Source organism: Lichenostomus cassidix, chromosome 4 (genome assembly GCF_008360975.1).
Source record: "Lichenostomus cassidix isolate B80296 chromosome 4, HeHo_3.0, whole genome shotgun sequence".
NCBI lineage: Eukaryota > Metazoa > Chordata > Aves > Passeriformes > Meliphagidae > Lichenostomus > Lichenostomus cassidix.
The window spans coordinates 25,708,465-25,725,869 of record NC_139484.1 but is presented as its reverse complement, the minus strand read 5'-3'; the positions used below and the strand labels follow the sequence as shown (position 1 = coordinate 25,725,869).

The 17,405-nt window shown below is 54.8% G+C and overlaps 1 protein-coding gene across 2 annotated transcripts; it reads left to right on the top strand.

The window, feature by feature from the left end:
* The first annotated feature begins 2,820 nt into the window (after positions 1-2,820).
* PITX2 (paired like homeodomain 2) lies at positions 2,821-17,200 on the top strand. 2 transcript variants are annotated; one of them, XM_085058394.1, is made up of 5 exons: positions 2,821-2,962; positions 5,270-5,325; positions 12,919-13,182; positions 13,889-14,094; positions 15,891-17,200. In XM_085058394.1, exons 2-5 carry the CDS (start codon positions 5,280-5,282, stop codon positions 16,452-16,454), a joined length of 1,080 nt encoding a protein of 359 aa, XP_084914520.1. In that variant the 5' UTR covers positions 2,821-2,962; positions 5,270-5,279; the 3' UTR covers positions 16,455-17,200. The 2 variants fall into 2 exon arrangements, with proteins under 2 accessions (XP_084914520.1, XP_084914521.1); XM_085058395.1 differs by lacking the exon at positions 12,919-13,182.
* The last annotated feature ends 205 nt before the right edge of the window (positions 17,201-17,405 follow it).

The window sequence follows — 17,405 nt, the reverse complement described above, 5'->3', positions numbered from 1 at the left end:
CAGACATTTATATTTTCTTTCAGATCAAGTGGTTAAGCGCTAATTTCGAAATGATTATAAACCACTGGAATTCGGGAGGCGTAATAATTTTAATTTATATGCAAATCAATGGGTCCATTTGAAATGCTTAATTTTTTAACAATTACTGTATTGTAGCATCGGGACGAACAGCCTGAATGAGCAATTTGAAACCAGATCTGCACAGGAAGAAAATATTCGAGCAGCCCAACAAATCAATAATGTTTGAGTGTGTTAACATAGCCAGCTATAGGTATTTACATACTCGTTTGCTGACAGATAAGGAGCTCAGAGAGGTGGGAGGAGAGGCTGGGGGGAGACTGGAGGGTTTGCTTGCGAGGGCTGAGATCATAATCCGGGAATGAAGAAAGTAAATGGTCGTGAATTGCCCCATCGCGCACTTCGGAGGATAGCTCCCTTTTCCGCCGGTCCCCCAGCGCTGGCGGCCTGCGCCAGACGCTGAGGGCTGCCCGAAACACGGCTGGGCTCTGTGCGCAGTCAACGCTGCATAAGCTTTGAGGGTTTTTCAGTTTGCTGGTTATTTTGGGGTTTGGGGTTTGGTTGTTTTTTAGGTTTTTTGGTTTTGTTTTCTTTTTGGGAGAGGCTTTTTTGCTTTCATTTTTTTTCCTTCCTTCATCACTTGGCAGTGGGGAAGCAGGCTGGGCTCTCACTTGTCTCACCCACTCTGTGACCCGGGATCACCCGGGGAAGAGCCCCACAGCATCCACTGCAGTCGGGAGCACCGCTGGCTGCGCCAGGTGCCTGCAAATGGATTGTTGCGATAGGTTTTAAGGAAACAGCTTTTCCGTCAGGGTGGTAAATAACTCCGACCGCCTTTCCAAGCGGTTCGGGAAAGCCGGCGGCCGGGACGGAGGGCTCTCCGCGCGGCTCTTCGCGTCCCAGCCGGGCCGGGGCAGCTGCGAGTCCCCCGCCAACGCCGCCTCAGCCCGCCGAGGAATGGCTCCCGAGCCTCCTCGGGGGTTTTAAAGCTGTTGTCATCGCGCTGGCGAAAGGGAGGAGATAGACTATAAATACAGCCGTCGCGGCCTTTGCTCGCCCCGAAATCTATTATTACATTTATTGCTTTGACAGAAGGAGAAAAAAAAAATTGAAATCCTCGTATTAAGTCGGCTCCATAGTTTCCAGACACCCTGGAACCCCTCTTTCCACGGCAGCATGTCTAATGTATTCCCTGGTGATTCTAGGCATTAATTAGTTGTTTAATAGGAGTATGACTAAAAATGTAAAAGAAGGATTAGGAGCGTGAAACGTATGTCCAGCTCCTTCCACACACTCGAGGAGGGAATGAAAATCATCCAGTATCTTATGTTTCTCCAGGAGCCATTTGCATTTCTCACCAGCTGCTCACTTTAGCCTCTCCGGGGCGGACGGAGACCGCTGCCGCCCGGCGCGGAGGCGGTCGATGAACGGCGGGCGGTCCCGCTGCGCGGCTGAGCTGCCAAGGAGGGCGTCCCAGCCTTCCCTGCCCAACGCACAACGGGGCTGGGGGTGTGGGGAAGATGTACACCGGCACAAGCAGTTTGCTTTTCCCGGGTAAACAAAAGTAAGAGGTGGGAGCTGGGAGTCGCTCACTCTCCCGCTCTTTCTTCGGATGCGTGGAGAAACTGGATTTCACCTGGCAGAGCGCTCCCGGGGACAAACACGCATGTAGCCAAGGGCGCAGATAACTAATTTATTTCTCCCTAGATTTTCCCCACATGATTTCATTTCTTGCGAGAGAAAGTCACCCCCTCCGCTTGGCGCGGCAGCCGCTGCGGCGTCACAATCAAAGAGCTTTTCTGAGCACGCCGTGGAGCGGCGGTACTGCCGAGTGCGGCTGGGCTTCCCCAGGAGCCCCTGACTTAACGACCAGAAAACTTGGCCTCTTCCAAGGGTTCGCTTTCCCCTCCAGCAATAATTGCCTAGCCCCCTGCCCACGCCTATAAATAACTAAAATTCACTCCAGGCTGAAATAAATTTAAAATAGCCACAAAGAGATCAGGTGTAGCCTCCGTATTAGTAAAGCGCCTATTTTATTTTCGCGTGGTTCCTCTATAAACAAAGCCGCGGAAATGCTGCAAGAAAAAGCGATCGCTTTAGTTTAATCTGAATAGAGAAATCCGACTTCTATATTTTCTTAAACACGGGAAACACCACAAAATCGAAAATAAATTTCCCCCTCGAGGAAGCTCGGTGTCCTTTGGGGAAAAGGGAGAGAGGGTAGCGTTTTCTCGCTATCGTGCGTAAATGATGCAGGGAGAGTAACAGAGAAGAGCGGCAGGATTTCGGCTATCCCGGCGCTGCGCTACCTATACAGGCATGAACAAGAACACCCCGAATTTAAAAAATATATATGGAAGAAGTAAGAAAAAATTTTTTAAAAAGTGGATTAAAACAGGAAACCGAGACCTCTCCCAATAGACTGCCGATCCCTCTTCACACCTGGTGCAAGGACAGCCTCCGACCCGGCCCGGGAAACTTCGGCCACAGTTACTTGTGCCCCCCTCCCCAGCCGGGCGGAGCAGGATGCGCCCTGCGCGGGCGCGGAGAGGCCACGGCCGTCCTCGCTCACCTCGGTTTTCCTCTGGCTACCTAGCCCGCCGCCGCGCCGCCTCCGCCGATTTTTGTCCTTCCTCCTGCCCCCTGCCCCCTCCGCGGACGGGGGCTGCCACCGCCGCCGCTGCGCCCGTGCCCGCGGAGAGCCGCGGAGCAGCCCGCCCCGGCCCGGCCCCGCGGCGGCGGGGAGCGCTCGGCGGAGCCTGCGTGACGTCAGGGCCCGGGGAGGCGGGCGGGGCGGGGCGGGGGCGCGGGAGGGCCGGGGAAGGAGGGAGCCAGCAGCGGCTCCGCGGCCCCGCAGCCAGCGCAGGAGCCCGGCGCGGCCCCGCCGCTCCCGCCAGCACAGGCACCAGCAGCGAGAGCGGGGAGGGCAGCGCAACCGGCCCCGGTGAGTGCGGGAGGCTCGGGGAGTATGGGCGGGACGGGCGCGGGGCTGCGAAACCGGCAGGTCCCGGCTCTGCGCACCCCGGGACGAACGACGGGACCGCGGGCCGGTTGGGCAGGGTCCAGCGGACTCGAGTTGCTGATGTCCTCCCGGGCGGCTGAGGCCCGTCCCGCAGGGCTGTCAGCGAGGGGAGCGAGCTCTGCCCCCGCGCCGTTTGCCCGCCGTGCTTGTCCGCGCCTCCCCCGGCGGGGCGGGCTCCGAGGAACCGGCGCGCAGGAAGCGCTTTCCTGCCGCGGAGACGCGGACCGGGGCGGGGGGCTGCAGCGGCGCCGGCACGGCCTCGGGCCCCCCAAAAGCGATGCGGGCCGGTCTGCCGAGCCGGCTGCGGGGTCTGCGGCTGGGACCCAGCAGCACCGCCCGCGAGAGAACGGCGGGGCACGGCTGCCCCACGGGCACCGCGGAGGGGTAGGCCCCGCACGGAACCCCCTTTCGTTTGAGAGCCAGAGGCCGCGGGCCTCTGGCGGAAAGCCTCCCGCCAAAATCACGGACCACAGCATTTCTGGCCGTGCTGAGATCCTTGCCAAGGCGACTCGCGTTTTTGGGGGATTGTGGATTATTCTTTTTTTTTCCCCGAAAGAGCACTGATAGATACCCATAAGAAAAAAATAATCCCGTGTGACATCGCTTTCCTGTCCGCGCCCTGCAGTTGCTGAGAGCAGGTTGCTGTTGAGAGGGCCCAGCCGCAGAGAAAGGGAAGGTCGCACGGCTGGTGCGTTTGCTGGGGCTGTGGGCGCGCAGAGGTGCAGAGATATTTGAATCTGAGTGGTCGGAGAAAGGGAAGTGGAAAAGCAAGTGGAGTTGCTTTCGTTTGAGTCGCCGGACTGGAGAAAATAGGAAAATGCTCCCCTTGACCCCGCGCTGCCATGTGTCTTGCAACAAAAATTAAGAGGATACGGAAAGGAGAAAGGGAAGCAGCAATACGGGCAACTGAGAGAGAGGAAAAAATAATAATCCGTCCGAGAAAGAGAGTTTTCTCCGAGGAGAACGGAATTTCAGTAGAGAGAAAAACTTCCCCTCGGTGGCGATGCGTGTGCGTGGGGGGAGCCGTGTGTCTCCACTCGTGAGATAAATCAGCCATAGAGGCAGGCCGCGGGGGAGGGCATTTGTCACGCAGGACTAATCTTGACGGAGACCGATCCCGAAATAAGGACCATCGACGAAGAATTAAGCTTCTCTTAATCGCCTTCCCGATTAATTTAGGCACTGCTCATGTGCTAGGCCCGGCTGCTGGAGGGAGCGGAGTTCCTCCCTGGAGTCGTTCAGCTTGGAATATAAATCGCCATGTCACGACACGACCCCGAGTAATCCCAATAACCCTTTTCCTTTTCTCCCTCTTTATCCTTTTTTTTTCCTTTTTTTCCCTTTTTTTTCCTTTTTCTTTTTTTTTCTTTTGTTTAATTCCCCCCCCCTTTCCTCCCCTTTTTCCACGGCCTCATCCTGGCTGCCCGGCGGAGGGTGGCAGGGCCGAGGCCGCGGGGCCCTTCTCGGTGAGTGCTGCGTCTGGCGCTGCTCATCCTAAACATGCCTCGGCTCCAGGCTGCCGGATTTCTAAGCACCAGCTAATAATGCGCCCGTTCCAGACATTAAAAAAGAAGCGAAGAAGAAGAAAGATTACCGAAATGATGGTGACATGCAAATTTCCCCCGAAATTATCATAAGTAAACATTTGAAGCCTGGACTAATAAAATCCCATCTGTGTTACTTCATATCGAGTTAGTAGAGAGCTGTGATAATGAATTTTGTAATATCTCACGAACAGACATCTCAATCAGGCACTAATCCTGTGATTTTAGTGCCCGACCTCTCAGATAGAGGGAGGCGGCGGTGGCGGCCGGGGAGCGCGGAGGCGCGGCCGCTGCCGCGCAACTTCCGCCGCGGTGGGGAGCGGCTGCTGGTACCCGCTGCCCCACGGCACCCCCGCCACCGGGGTCGGCCTGTCCCGCGGCAGAGCACGGCGACGAGGTTAGGGAACTCTACTCCACGAGCCCAAATAGCCAGAAGTGGAGGGAGGCTGGACGATTCGACGGGCTGGGAAACAGCCACGGGTGTTTGCGCCTGTCGTGTGGTGTGACTTAGGTGGGACTGAGGCAGGGAGAGGGGACGCTCTGCGCGTATCACTGGAGAAAGGTGCGGGACCCAGCCCGCATCGTTGCGACGTAGCTCCCGGGGCGGCTGGGTTTCGGTTTTTTGCATGTATTTTTCAATCCCAAAATAATTGTTTTAAAACTCCGGTGCCTTCATCTTTTGCAGATAACGGGTTATGGAGTCCAACTGCCGCAAACTTGTCTCCGCCTGTGTTCAGCTAGGTAAGAGACACCACCGCACGCCGGGCCGGAGGCACAGCGGCCCCGCTGCCGTGCGGAGCGGTGCGCGGGTATGGAGCCAGGCTGTCCTGCGCCCGGGAAGCGGCGCCGCCTCCGCGAAGGGCTGCGCAGCGTCGGGCGCTGACCACCCACCCACCCACTTACCTCTCCCCTGCCCCCCCGCCCCGTGTCCCCTTCCCCAGGGGCGCAGCCCGCCGCCGTCGAGTGTCTTTCTTTCGAGAAGGCGGACATCTAAAGGGGGAGAGCAGCGAGGCGCCGGAGGGCCGCACGGAGCCCGCCGGCAGCACGGTGTCCGGGCGGCCGTCCCCCAGCGCCAGCGACTCGCGGCGGCCGTTCCGCGCCTCTCCGCGGGCGCGCTGCGGGGCTGCGGCGGCAGCGCCGGGTCGGGCCCGCCTGCGCGGCGCCAGGGCGCCCTCTGCTGCCCGCCTGCGGAGCGCTGGGCGCCGGGTGCCGCTTGCGCCTGGAGGTGCGCGGCCGCGGGAGAGGGAAGGGCAAAGGGAAAGGGGACGCGTGCCGTGCACCCCCGCGGCTGCAGCTGCGCACCAGCTCCCGCCGCCAGCTCCTGTCCCCCAAAAAAGCATCGCTGTCAGCGCGCCGTTTAGACACCCGCAGCGTCGCTCTCGTATTTATTTTTATTTTCTATTTTTTGACACCACCCCCTCGCCCGTAAACAAGCCATCAGCCCTCTCCTGCCCCCAGAGGTAGACACCCCCACAGCGCCCCTTCTGCAGGGTGAGAGAGTTCCTGTCTCTCTTCCCCTGCCCATTTCAGGGGGTCTGATAGGCGAGCCCGAGGGGTGGTAAAGAAAAACAGCAAGGCAAACACATTACAAAGAAGAAAACAAGCGCTCTGTATTTCGAGAGACTGTTTAATCCAAGATAAACGTAATTTTGTTTAAATAAAATACATTAACCTGAATTAATAATACAGGAAACTAGAGTGAATTAATAATGCACGTATTCCTGGTCTCGTGGTTAAACACTTCCTTGTAAGAATACTGTATTAACCCTGTTTGGCCAAACAGCTCGCTATTTCTCAAATAGCATCCAATGATTTCAGGAGAGGCCACGTCCCCTTCCTGAGTCCACACGCCCCCGGGGACGTTAAACAGGATTTGCTAGCTGGACAACAAAACCCCTAGAAGAAGAAACGCTTAGACTAAAGGAAGGTTAGCGAGCAAAATCGGGGGTAATTCCAAACGCGAAAGTATTACGAGCCGATAATTTTTAATCCCGGAAACATACACGATATTAAATTGTGCACAAATAGGCTTTACCAGAGTCTGGCTTTTTTTCCCTCGGCCAGTAATAAGTGTTAAATAATGTGGAAAGGAAGGGTGACATTGCTTTATATATGGTTTGCAAATAAGAAAGGCCTTTTTACCCTCCCCTGCCTTTTCTTCCCGATGAACAGGTGGTCTTAATCAAAGCCCTTAGCACGATCTAATGGGAAAGTGGGGACCTTTCTGATATAATAAATTTATGAGCCCTTCCAAGTCAGCTTTATTCGACTAAGTATTTATAAAAGTAATATCCACATATGCTCCTTGACACGGTAACTTTAACTTCCTCTGCCGAGAAACAAATGGTTATTTTCTTAAACATCAATTATGAACCTGGATTATTGTAGTACACGCAAAATTTCCTGCCTTGTTACCGTACCAGCCGGTCTGTTTTTCACTCGCCGGGCTGCAGGGGAAATTGCTATCTAAACACCTTTAATACCATTAATTAAAATATATGTCCTAGTCCAAGAAGCAGCGCGGCGTTGCTTGACCATTAAAACGTTCCCATTTACGGGGAAGGGAAGAGCAACGACCTCGGATACGGATATATCCCTGCAGATAGATATGGGAATATATCCCTGCAGATGTGGGGACCAACCCTGTGTGCTGCCTCAGTCCCTGCCTCTGTGAGATGGATAATGGCAAGTCCCGAGAAGCCCCGAGCTGCTCGGGAGACTTGCTGTAAATCGGAGAAATCACGGGCGTTTTCTCCCGACACCGGAGGGGTTTGCTGGGTCTTGGCTTTTATTTGCTTAAAACCGCGCTGTACTCGTTGATTTTTGTCTTACCTGACCGTAAGGACGTCATGCTTTTGGGATTTACTTTGCAAAAAGTCTCATCTTTGGGGCTGGCTGGGGGAGAGGCGGGGAAGGGAGCAGGGGTGATTGGGGACCCCCCTCTGTCACAGTTCAGCTTTGGAAATTACGAGGGCGGTGAGGTAATTTCGCGAGTTAAGCACCGTCGGTGGCCACGAGGAGAATGATAGCTAACTAGAACCACTGGCAGTAATAGCAAAACACGCGGCTATTTGGTCAAATCGATGGTTTTACGAAAGGAGGAAACGAAATTCAGTAGGAGACTCTCCAAAACGACACAGCATGCAGGGTTCCCGCGGGGAATGGGGCGCGGAGGGGGAGGGTTATTCCAGAAGAAACAAGTCCGTGGCCACGCCGAGGAAAGGAAAATGGGAAAGTATGAAAATATTATTGCAGCCTAGAGTGTCAAACGCAGCCCGGCGGGGTGTCAGGTTTCTTCAGAGGGACGGGAAAATTGCTGCTGGGTGACCAGTCCCACAAAATTAGGAAAACTTCAGCACATGCTTCGGCAGACCCACGGTACACATAAATGGTTGTCGGTGGTGGGTTTATTTGAATAATTTTTACGCAGGGAGAAAGGATGCTTAAGCTATTTGTGTGTACCTGTATATATATATAATCTATACGATTTATTAGCTCTGTGAATTCTACTTAAGGAATCCTTCCCTGTAATCGATAATCTGGGTATTGCTGAAACAGCAGCTTCCAAACGTTGGAATTACATTCCGTCTTAGATCACCATTCAGCATCCCAAATTGATTGTTTCAACTCTCTCGTCCAAAAAAAAAAAAAAAAAAAAAAGGGAAAAAAAAGAAAAAGAGCCAAAAAACCACCCAAAAACAAAACCCAAAACAAAACAAAAAAACCGGTCTGAATATTCCATAAGTGAACATTCCTTTTCCAAAACCAAGAATTCAATAACCTAACGCTGATTCAGCTTTCCATTCAGACCGGCTGAAGACACCGCAGCGTGCAAAGCAAAGGTCGCCGGTGCCTTTTTTGAGCCTCGGGACGAGGTGGGCGCGCAGTCTCTGCCCCCGCGGGAGGGAGCCAGCGCGGGGGGGACGAGGCGGAGCCGAAGCGTCGCTGCCGCCTCTGGGCAGCCAGGCAGAGCCGAGCGTCACCCTCCCCTCCACATAACGTGGCCAAATTTGTCCCCGGAATTGTGACCCGACCCGTGGAGCCGGGATGTCCCCTGTCCAGGGCGCAAACACTCCGCTGGTGAGCTGCCCCTGCGCGGCGCCGCGGAAGATGCGCACCCTGTCCCGCACCCCCCGCCAAGCGCAAATTAGAAGTTATTTATCGCACTTCGCTTATAGAATTTTCCCCCTCCCCGGTTGTCTTCTGCGAATAATATATGCAGCAGTTGTTAGCCTCACTCCAGGGAAAACTAAATGTATAACGAAAGCTTATTCGTGAGTAGGAATATACTAACGGAACAATCTGATGTCTTCTTAATCCTATGTAAAAAGCTCTGTAGTCTTCCTAATATTGACTGAATGGGTAATTAATGGCTCTTCATCGAGGAGAATACCCGGTAATCCGACATAGGCGAAAGACAACAAGCCAAAGGTAAAAGACAACAGGACTAGTTGGAGGCTCTACATAAGAACCAATTTATCCATTTAGGGGAGTATTACGTCTAGAAACAAAGATCTCGTGGGGAGATAAAGGAAAAGTGGGAAAATAAATCCCCGCAGTAGGTCTGGCCACCCTCCGGCACCCCCAGCAGAGCCGCTCAGCTCCCGGCCCTGCTCTCGGCCCTCCCGCCTTCCGCACCGGAGCGGGCAGCGGGCATCCCGGGTGAGCTCAAAAAACACCTTGGAGAGAAAAAAAAGAGACACACACACAGACACACATTAAAAAAAAACCCAACAAAAACAACTAAACCAACAAACAAACAAAAAAAACCCCACACCCAAATTCCCACGAAATTAAAAATGTGAAACGGAGTGGAGAGTAGCCCCAGTTCCCAATTTTCCGCAGGCGGTGGATGCTCTCTAGCCAACCGGGATGCGTCCCCGACGGGTCCTGCAGCGCAGGGCGAAAGGGGAAGAGAATAATTCCCAAAATTGTATTGGGGTGTTTTTTGTGATGGCAGCCACACGCAGCAGGCGCGGAAAGTCGGTACGTGGGTGAGCTGGCGGGGACGGCTTTGTGGCCAGGACCCGAACCCGAGAGGCGAAGGGAGCTTCCACCAGAAAAAAAAAAAAAAAAAAAAAAGAAAAAAATTTAAAACACTTGACATTTTAATTGAAACCTTTACCGCTAATATATTACCTGGGTGACTACAATTAGGTTGTTTTTCGGTTGGCTGACAGCTTTTAAAATATTATTTCACTTGGGAAATAAAAGCTTCATCTCAGATTATAGGTGGGTATTTTTGGATTTACGTGATTTATGGTCACCATGACAACTAATGCTGTGTGGTAGCTCCCCTCCTGCCCGGGGTGGGGGAGTTTTAATCAAAGGCACGTAAGGAAATGCCGACAGCCTCTCCCTCTGGGCTGCCGGGGCCCGGGCCAGTGCTGTGCACTGCTTTTCGGGGCGCGGGGACGGCTGGAGGATGTGTCCCGCCTGTGGCTATGGGACACGGGGCTGGAGCTAGGGAAGATGTGAGAGGGCGGCGCGGTGGCCGGGCCCTGCTCCTCCTCTCCCCGTTCCCTGGGGGAGCGCCGGGAGAACAGCCTGCCACCTCCAAATGTCCCGAGACACAGAGGCTGAGGCTGGCGGGCACTGGTGGGCATCGGCGCTCGCCCTGCATGGGCATAGAGCGCGTAACAAGCACTCTGCGCCCCGCAGGCGGGAGGGACATTTCGTTTGGAGTCGCTGCGGAGGAAGCCAGTATTGCCCAAAAATGAGTAAATATAAATTAATTTTAAAAAGAAAAAAAAGTGGTGACGGGTGTCATCTACTACGGGGATGCACTGCCCCGTTTGAAAAAAAAAAAAGGGGGAGGAAGAGATACCACAGTATCACTTCTCCCTCCGGCTCCCCCTCCCCAGGGCTTTGCACACTTGTTATAACCCCGACTGGGGGCTGGAGAAGGGCAGCGTCCCCTCCCAAGTGCCCCTCGCAGAGAGGCCGAGGCCGCGCCCGCTTGGCCGGGGCTGGGGCAGCCCCCTGCCCGCTGTCTTGGCACTGCCCCGCCGTGGGGAAAGGCCGGGGGGGCGGTTCTCGGTGCGGGACCACAGAGGTAGCGAGAGGTTAAGAAGAAACTGGGATATGATTGGTAAACAAATTGTGCAGAATGGAGCTGGATTCATATTGACTTAGTTATAGGTCATCTGCTGCCGGTGCAAAGGGAGGAAATATTTACTTTACACATATACTTTATGATCTTGGGGGAATTAGAGGAAATTCAATAAGAAAACGGCTAAAATCATTTTAAACCCCCTATTTAAAAGACTTAAGCAAATTAGAGTCTTATCAGATTAAAATCCACTACAAATGTAAGAGCATTGTCTCCATCAAAACGCTGTGGGGTCTGAGGAAAGAGATTCTTTGCCAAATCTCAGGGATAAAAACACGTCATTTAAACACCAGATAATGAGCAGAATGTAAATTAATTTAACCTTCTTTACTAACAGGCTGCGAAAGTAATATGTATAATTTAGCGATAACTAAGATTGCGGTGGATGATACGTACCTGGAACGAGAATTAGTGACTAAGGAAGACCCTTGCGGGAGGTGGGGGTGGGGTGTGGCCGACGGGACGGAAACGGGACACAGAAAAGTTTGGGCGCTGGGATGTGGATAGGTAGGGCCACATCAAGGGTAAATTTTCGGTAACTTTTCAATACCAGTGAGGAGCCAGATAAATTGAAGATAGAGACGCAAACCTGCATTTTCCTCTCCTAGGCTCCTTCGGAATCCCCATCCCTATCACGGCCACGACTCCCCTGGGGCAGTGCCGTCTCTGTGGGTTAGGGCTGGGGCACAGACTCCTCTGCCCCAGCATGGGAGGGCAACCTGCCCCCGCCTTCGACGCGCGTGAAATAGCCTCGGACCTCCTTCCTGCGAGACGCGGGAAGCCTCACTCCGGCGCTATAAGTTGTCCCACGAACGAGGATTGCGGGACAGTGTAGCCTGTCCTTCTACCGCAACTGCCCGGGCGAGGGGTCAAATCCTGTCCCCAAACCTCGGAGAGGGGTGTGAGAGGTTTTGTGCCTGCCCCTGGCCCGGTGTGGGACTTGGGCCAAACTCTGTGAACGGCTTGAGTGGGCGCAGGTTCGTGGGCTGCTCCGGGCGCAGCGAGGGCGCGGGACGGTCACTCTGGGTCCACGCTGAGAGGGGGGAAAGATCACGCGGATTACTGTGCGAGTAAGTTTTAAAACCAGAATGGAAAAACCTGCTTGGGGGCTAGCTTTTGGGAACCCAGTTGCAGGGAAGGGGCGGGAATGACAGAAGTAAGGAGAGGATTTTTCCCCCGTGTTCTCCTCCTTCGGTGTGGGCAGAAGAAGGCCAGAAAGCCAGCGAGTGCTGGGGCTGCAAGAGCTTGGGTGCTCCCGAGCGCGGTGTGAAGCTTTCCGTAGTTGTGTCGCAGAGGGGAGGTTGTTGTCATTTGAGTTTAGTTGTCGCTGTTACCAGCCCAAGGTCCGCCGTCTAACCGGCGGCGCCTCCGCCCCGTTTGTTTTCCACCCCCTCCATAAGGAGGGAATCGGGCTTTCCTCCACCCTGCTGCAGCGGCTCTGGCAGTGCCGAGCTCCCCGCTCCTCACCCCCGCAGGTCCGGGAGCGCGGCGAGGCGCGGAGCGTACGCGTTCGGTGCCGCTCCGACGGGGTGCCCCGTGAGCCGGCGGCGGAAGCCGGGCTCTGCGGACACGGCTGTCCCCCGCGGGGCACACCAGGCGGGGGTTTTGGGGAGGGGGGTGTGCCCATCACCGGGAGAGCGCGGGGGGCGGCGCGGGGCGCGCAGGGCCGCGCGAACGGGGCGGGGCGCGGGCGGGGCGGGGCGGGCGGTGAAGGGGCGGGGCGGGGGCGGTGCGGGGCGGAGTGGGTGACGTGCGGCGCGGGGAAGGCCGCCGCCGGTTTAAGATGTCAGGCCAAGAGGGAAGCGGCTGAGCTGATGCGGTGCGAGGCCGGCCGCGGCGCGGGTCCATGCGCGGGCGGCGGAGAGGAGCGCCCCGCGGAGCGCCGCTGCGCCTCGCCGCCCCCGCCCCGCGGAACCCCGCGGTTGGCCGGGGGCCGCCGGCCGGGGACCAGCCGTGTCGCCGTGACGGCTCTTACAGGACCGGACTCGCCCGTTCTCCTGTCGCCGCCGCCGCGCCCCCCCGGGCGGCAGGGGCTTCGAGGCTCGCCGTGCCGCCCGGGCGCTAGTCGAACGTCGCCCGCCCCGGCGCGGCTCCCCGACGGGCAGCCCTGACCCCCGGAGCCGCGGGACTGCTCCGCGTCCGCGGAGGGGGCGCTGCGCGGACCCTCCTACACGTACCGACACCTACAGACACACGCACACCTTCTCCTATCGACCCCCCAGGCGCGCACGTAGACTTTGGCGTCCTTTTGCCGATGAACTGCATGAAGGACCCGTTAAGCCTGGAGCGCCTGGGAGCCGGGAATAAGCTGTGCTCCTCCTCACCTTCCTCCTCCTCCTCCTCTTCATCATCCTGCCATCACCACCAGCCCGCGCTGGCCATGGCGACGGCGCTGGCGCAGGGGCAGGCGCGCTCCTCCCTGGAGTCCGCCAAGCACCGGCTGGAGGTGCACACCATCTCCGACACCTCCAGCCCCGAGGCCGCAGGTAAGAGGGGGTGAGAGGCAGGGACCCCAGCCCGGTGGGCGCCCCGCCGCCCTGTCCTGCTCCGGCCCTGCTGGCAGCCCCCCGGACCGCGATGAGCCGCCGCCCCTCTGCCCGGGAGCGCCCCGCACCCGAGCAGAGATACGTTTCGTGGTTTTTCGCATGCGGTGTCTGTGTGTCGGCGCATAGGAAGATAATGACATGTGTGAGGATAGGCGAATAGCATGTATACTGGTCGGCGAGTTACATGGATATAGATCGGCAAATAACATGGGGGCTGACGGGTGACTAATATCTATACAGACGGACAAATACGGGTATATACAGACAAAAGAATATTGTTACAGGCGGGAGAATAGCACGGGTGTAGATAAGCAAACAAAACTAATTACGTGTATGCAGACGGCAGAATAATATGCATACAGATAGGCAGAAAGCTTGCATACAGAGAGGCGGCTCCGTCCCGCTGCCCCGACGGTGGCTGTTCAACCGGGAGGAGCCGCCCGTGGGTGCCTGCGGAGCGCGGAGGGGCCGCGGCGGCGGGAGGCCGGCGCGGGTTAATCATTACAGCGTCGAGTCGCGTTCGGGGCAGGCTGTGGGATCCAGCAGCGCTGGGGACAAGCCTTTCCCCAGCCGCTGGAGAGGAGACTGAGGAGGCTGAGGCGCCCTCGTTTTCCGCCTTGTTTTTTTTTGTTTCCCCCACTTACAGAGAAAGATAAGAGTCAGCAGAATAAGAATGAGGATGCGGGGCCCGAGGACCCCTCCAAGAAGAAGAGGCAGCGGCGGCAGCGGACTCACTTCACCAGCCAGCAGTTGCAGGAGCTGGAGGCCACCTTCCAGCGGAATCGCTACCCGGACATGTCCACCCGGGAGGAGATCGCCGTCTGGACCAACCTCACCGAGGCCAGGGTTAGGGTAAGTCCCGACACGGCACCCCGGCTCGGAGCAGCGGGGGTCAGGGAGGGTGGGGAAAGAGAAGGAGGGCTGAAATTTTTGCAGCTGCTTTCGATTTCGGCTTGTATGTAAACTTCAGAGCCTTTGCACAAAAGCAGGGCAGAGCAGGACATTTCTGTCAAAGCGAGACAGATTGGGATTTCTCTCTGTGTCTCTGAAAAATGGTTTGCTGCACGTTTCGCCCTCAAAGTGCAATGCGTACCGCTCCTTTTGATCGAAACGCTAATGAAAACATTAGCCAAGAAACCAACTTGGAACAGGCTGCAACCTGCGCTGTCTCTAATGAGAAAAAGATGTAAAATACACAAGAGCTTTTGCTTGACTCCGAGGCACTCCCAACGTGCCCTTCCTTGCGTTTTCTATTTCTTTTGGTTTCACAATTCGACGAGCGTCTCTCTCCACCCTCTACCCCCTTCTGAGATTTATGGGACCATCGCGGCGCTGCAGAGATACCGCGGCGGGATCCTGCTCGCCTGCAAACGCCGCGCTGGGGGAAAGAAAGAAAGACAACAAACCCCAACGCAGGCACACAAAAAGAGGCTTATAAACGGGCCGAACCTTCAGCTTTTCGGAAATCCCACATAAATCCTCTCCCCGAGGTGGCTCGAGGAAAGCGAGACAGTGAGGAGCGGGGCCGGCTCTCAGCCCCGGGCCGGCGGTGTTGGCTCCGGGGCAGCCACGCGGCGGGAGCAGGGCCCGACCGAGCCCGGTGTCAGCCCGCAGCACGAAGCGCTGTCGGTCGCGGCGCGGCTTTTGCGAGGTTTTCGTATGGGTCGGCGCGGTGCCTCCAGACGGGGCCCGTCCCCGTGGTGCCCGGGCGGCCCCCGCCCCGCTCGACCGAGGTGGGGGTTACCACAAACACCCCGGGGCCGGGGAGGTTTCAATACACACGGCGAGGCGGCTGCTGGAGGCTGCCCGACGGGTCAGACACCCAGATGTGGATTGGGAAAGGGCACGTTTTTCCCATTGTCTGCGCGAAGGGTCCCTTAGATCTCATTTAGCACGTTGTTAAATGGCTATTTTCCCCTTCTTTTTTTCGGTTTTTTGTTCTTCCCCTCTCCAAAGAGCAATCGAACAAGTTTGTTTAGAAAGTGGTTTTTTGCTCTGGAAGCTTTCACGCAAGAGGAACTTGTAGCTTTAACAAACTGAAGGAAGGATTTATTAGTTGCTGGCTTCCCCCTCCTTTCTCGTACCATTGCCTTAAATATTCCGCGGCTTTCCAGGCATTTTGCTCTCGCTTTTGCACTTTTGTATTTTTCCTGGATGGGTTCAGTATGGAAAAAGCCAAGAGAGAAGAGGGGGGGAAACCCAAGAGAGAAATGAAAGGGCGAGGGGCAGGAGAGAAGAGAGAGAATAAGAAAGAAGCGTTGGCCACTGAGAATTAGAGCATCACAAATTGTGCGGAGGGCTGCGGGGGTGGGGGGGGCAGAGTTGGAAGGGGGTGTGAGGGGGGCCGTGGTGAGGGTGGAATGATGCGGCCGCGAATCTGCCTTGCTAAACCCGGGCGGCCCCGAGGATGCTCGGCTGTCCCGGCAGCTCATCCCTGCCCCGGCCCAGCACAGGGCTCCACAGAGGAGGAGGTGAACCTGTATATGGAGATATACACATGTATGTGTATTCGTACGCATTTTGATATATAAGTTATATATGGACAGGCTCGGCTGTTGCCCCGGGAACCTGCAAAGGGCTGCTGTGCTGGTGGTGGTGGTTCCTGACTAACTCGCATCTCCCTCCCTCCCTCTCCCCCGTTTCCAAAGGTTTGGTTCAAGAACCGCAGAGCCAAATGGAGAAAGAGAGAAAGGAACCAGCAAGCCGAGCTATGCAAAAACGGCTTCGGTCCGCAGTTTAATGGCCTCATGCAGCCCTACGATGACATGTACCCCGGCTACTCGTACAACAACTGGGCAGCCAAGGGCCTGACCTCCGCCTCCCTCTCCACCAAAAGCTTTCCTTTCTTCAACTCCATGAATGTCAACCCTCTGTCTTCTCAGAGCATGTTCTCCCCTCCAAACTCCATATCCTCCATGAGTATGTCTTCAAGCATGGTACCTTCTGCAGTCACCGGGGTGCCCGGCTCCAGCCTCAACAGCCTGAATAACTTGAACAACTTGAGCAATCCCTCCCTGAATTCTGCAGTGCCAACGCCAGCCTGTCCTTATGCTCCTCCAACACCTCCGTATGTTTATAGGGACACATGTAACTCGAGCTTGGCGAGTCTGAGACTTAAAGCCAAGCAGCACTCCAGTTTTGGCTATGCCAGCGTGCAGAACCCAGCTTCCAACCTGAGCGCTTGCCAGTACGCGGTGGACAGACCCGTGTGAAACATCCAAGTAGGAAACACTGCGTGGGAATCCCTCCCCATTTCCCGCAGAGACTGAGAATTTCACTAGAAAGTAATGGGCACTAGAGAGAAAGAGAAAGGAGGAAAAATCAGAGGCAGAGAGGAAGAGAGAAAGAGAGAGAGAGGAGAAAAAAAAAAAAGAGGAAACCACTGAAATAAGATAGTTCCTTTGTTTTCAAAGGACCTCCTACAGATTCTGAGATCTTTCTTTCACTAAGAGTATTTCAACAGTTACAAGGACATATATATATATATATATGGACAAATGTTTGACTGGATATGATATGACATTTTAATGTTACTATAAGCTTGTTATTTTTTAAGTTTAGCATTGTTAACATAAAAATGACTGAAAGGATGTATATATATCGAAATGTCAAATTAATTTTATAAAAGCAGTTGTTAGTAATATCACAACAGTGTTTTTAAAAGGTTAGGCTTTAAAATAAAGCATGTTACACAGAAGCGATTAGGATTTTTTCGCTTGCGAGCAAGGGAATGTATATACTAAATGCGACACTGTATGTTTCTAACATATAATTATTAAAAAATTTGTGTGAATATCAGTTTTAGAATAGTACCTCTGGTGGATGCAATGATGTTTCTGATATTGCAATGTAAAACATGCCCTGTGTATAACATTTCGTACAATATTATTGTTTTACTTTTCAGCAAACATGAAAAAAAATGTGTTTTATTTCATGGGAGTAAAATATACCGCATACAGTTCTGTCTGGATTTTTTATTTACTGAACCAAGCTGTACAGTGCTAACTAGTCTGCAATGATTGACTGATAGTTGACACTGGATCTCGTTCTTTGGCAACTCGGGGTAGTACTTTTGCAATACAAATAAATGCTGGCTTTTTTTTCCGCATTAAAAAAAAAAAAATCCCTCGCACTAACCTTGCATTCTAGAGAAAGATGGAACT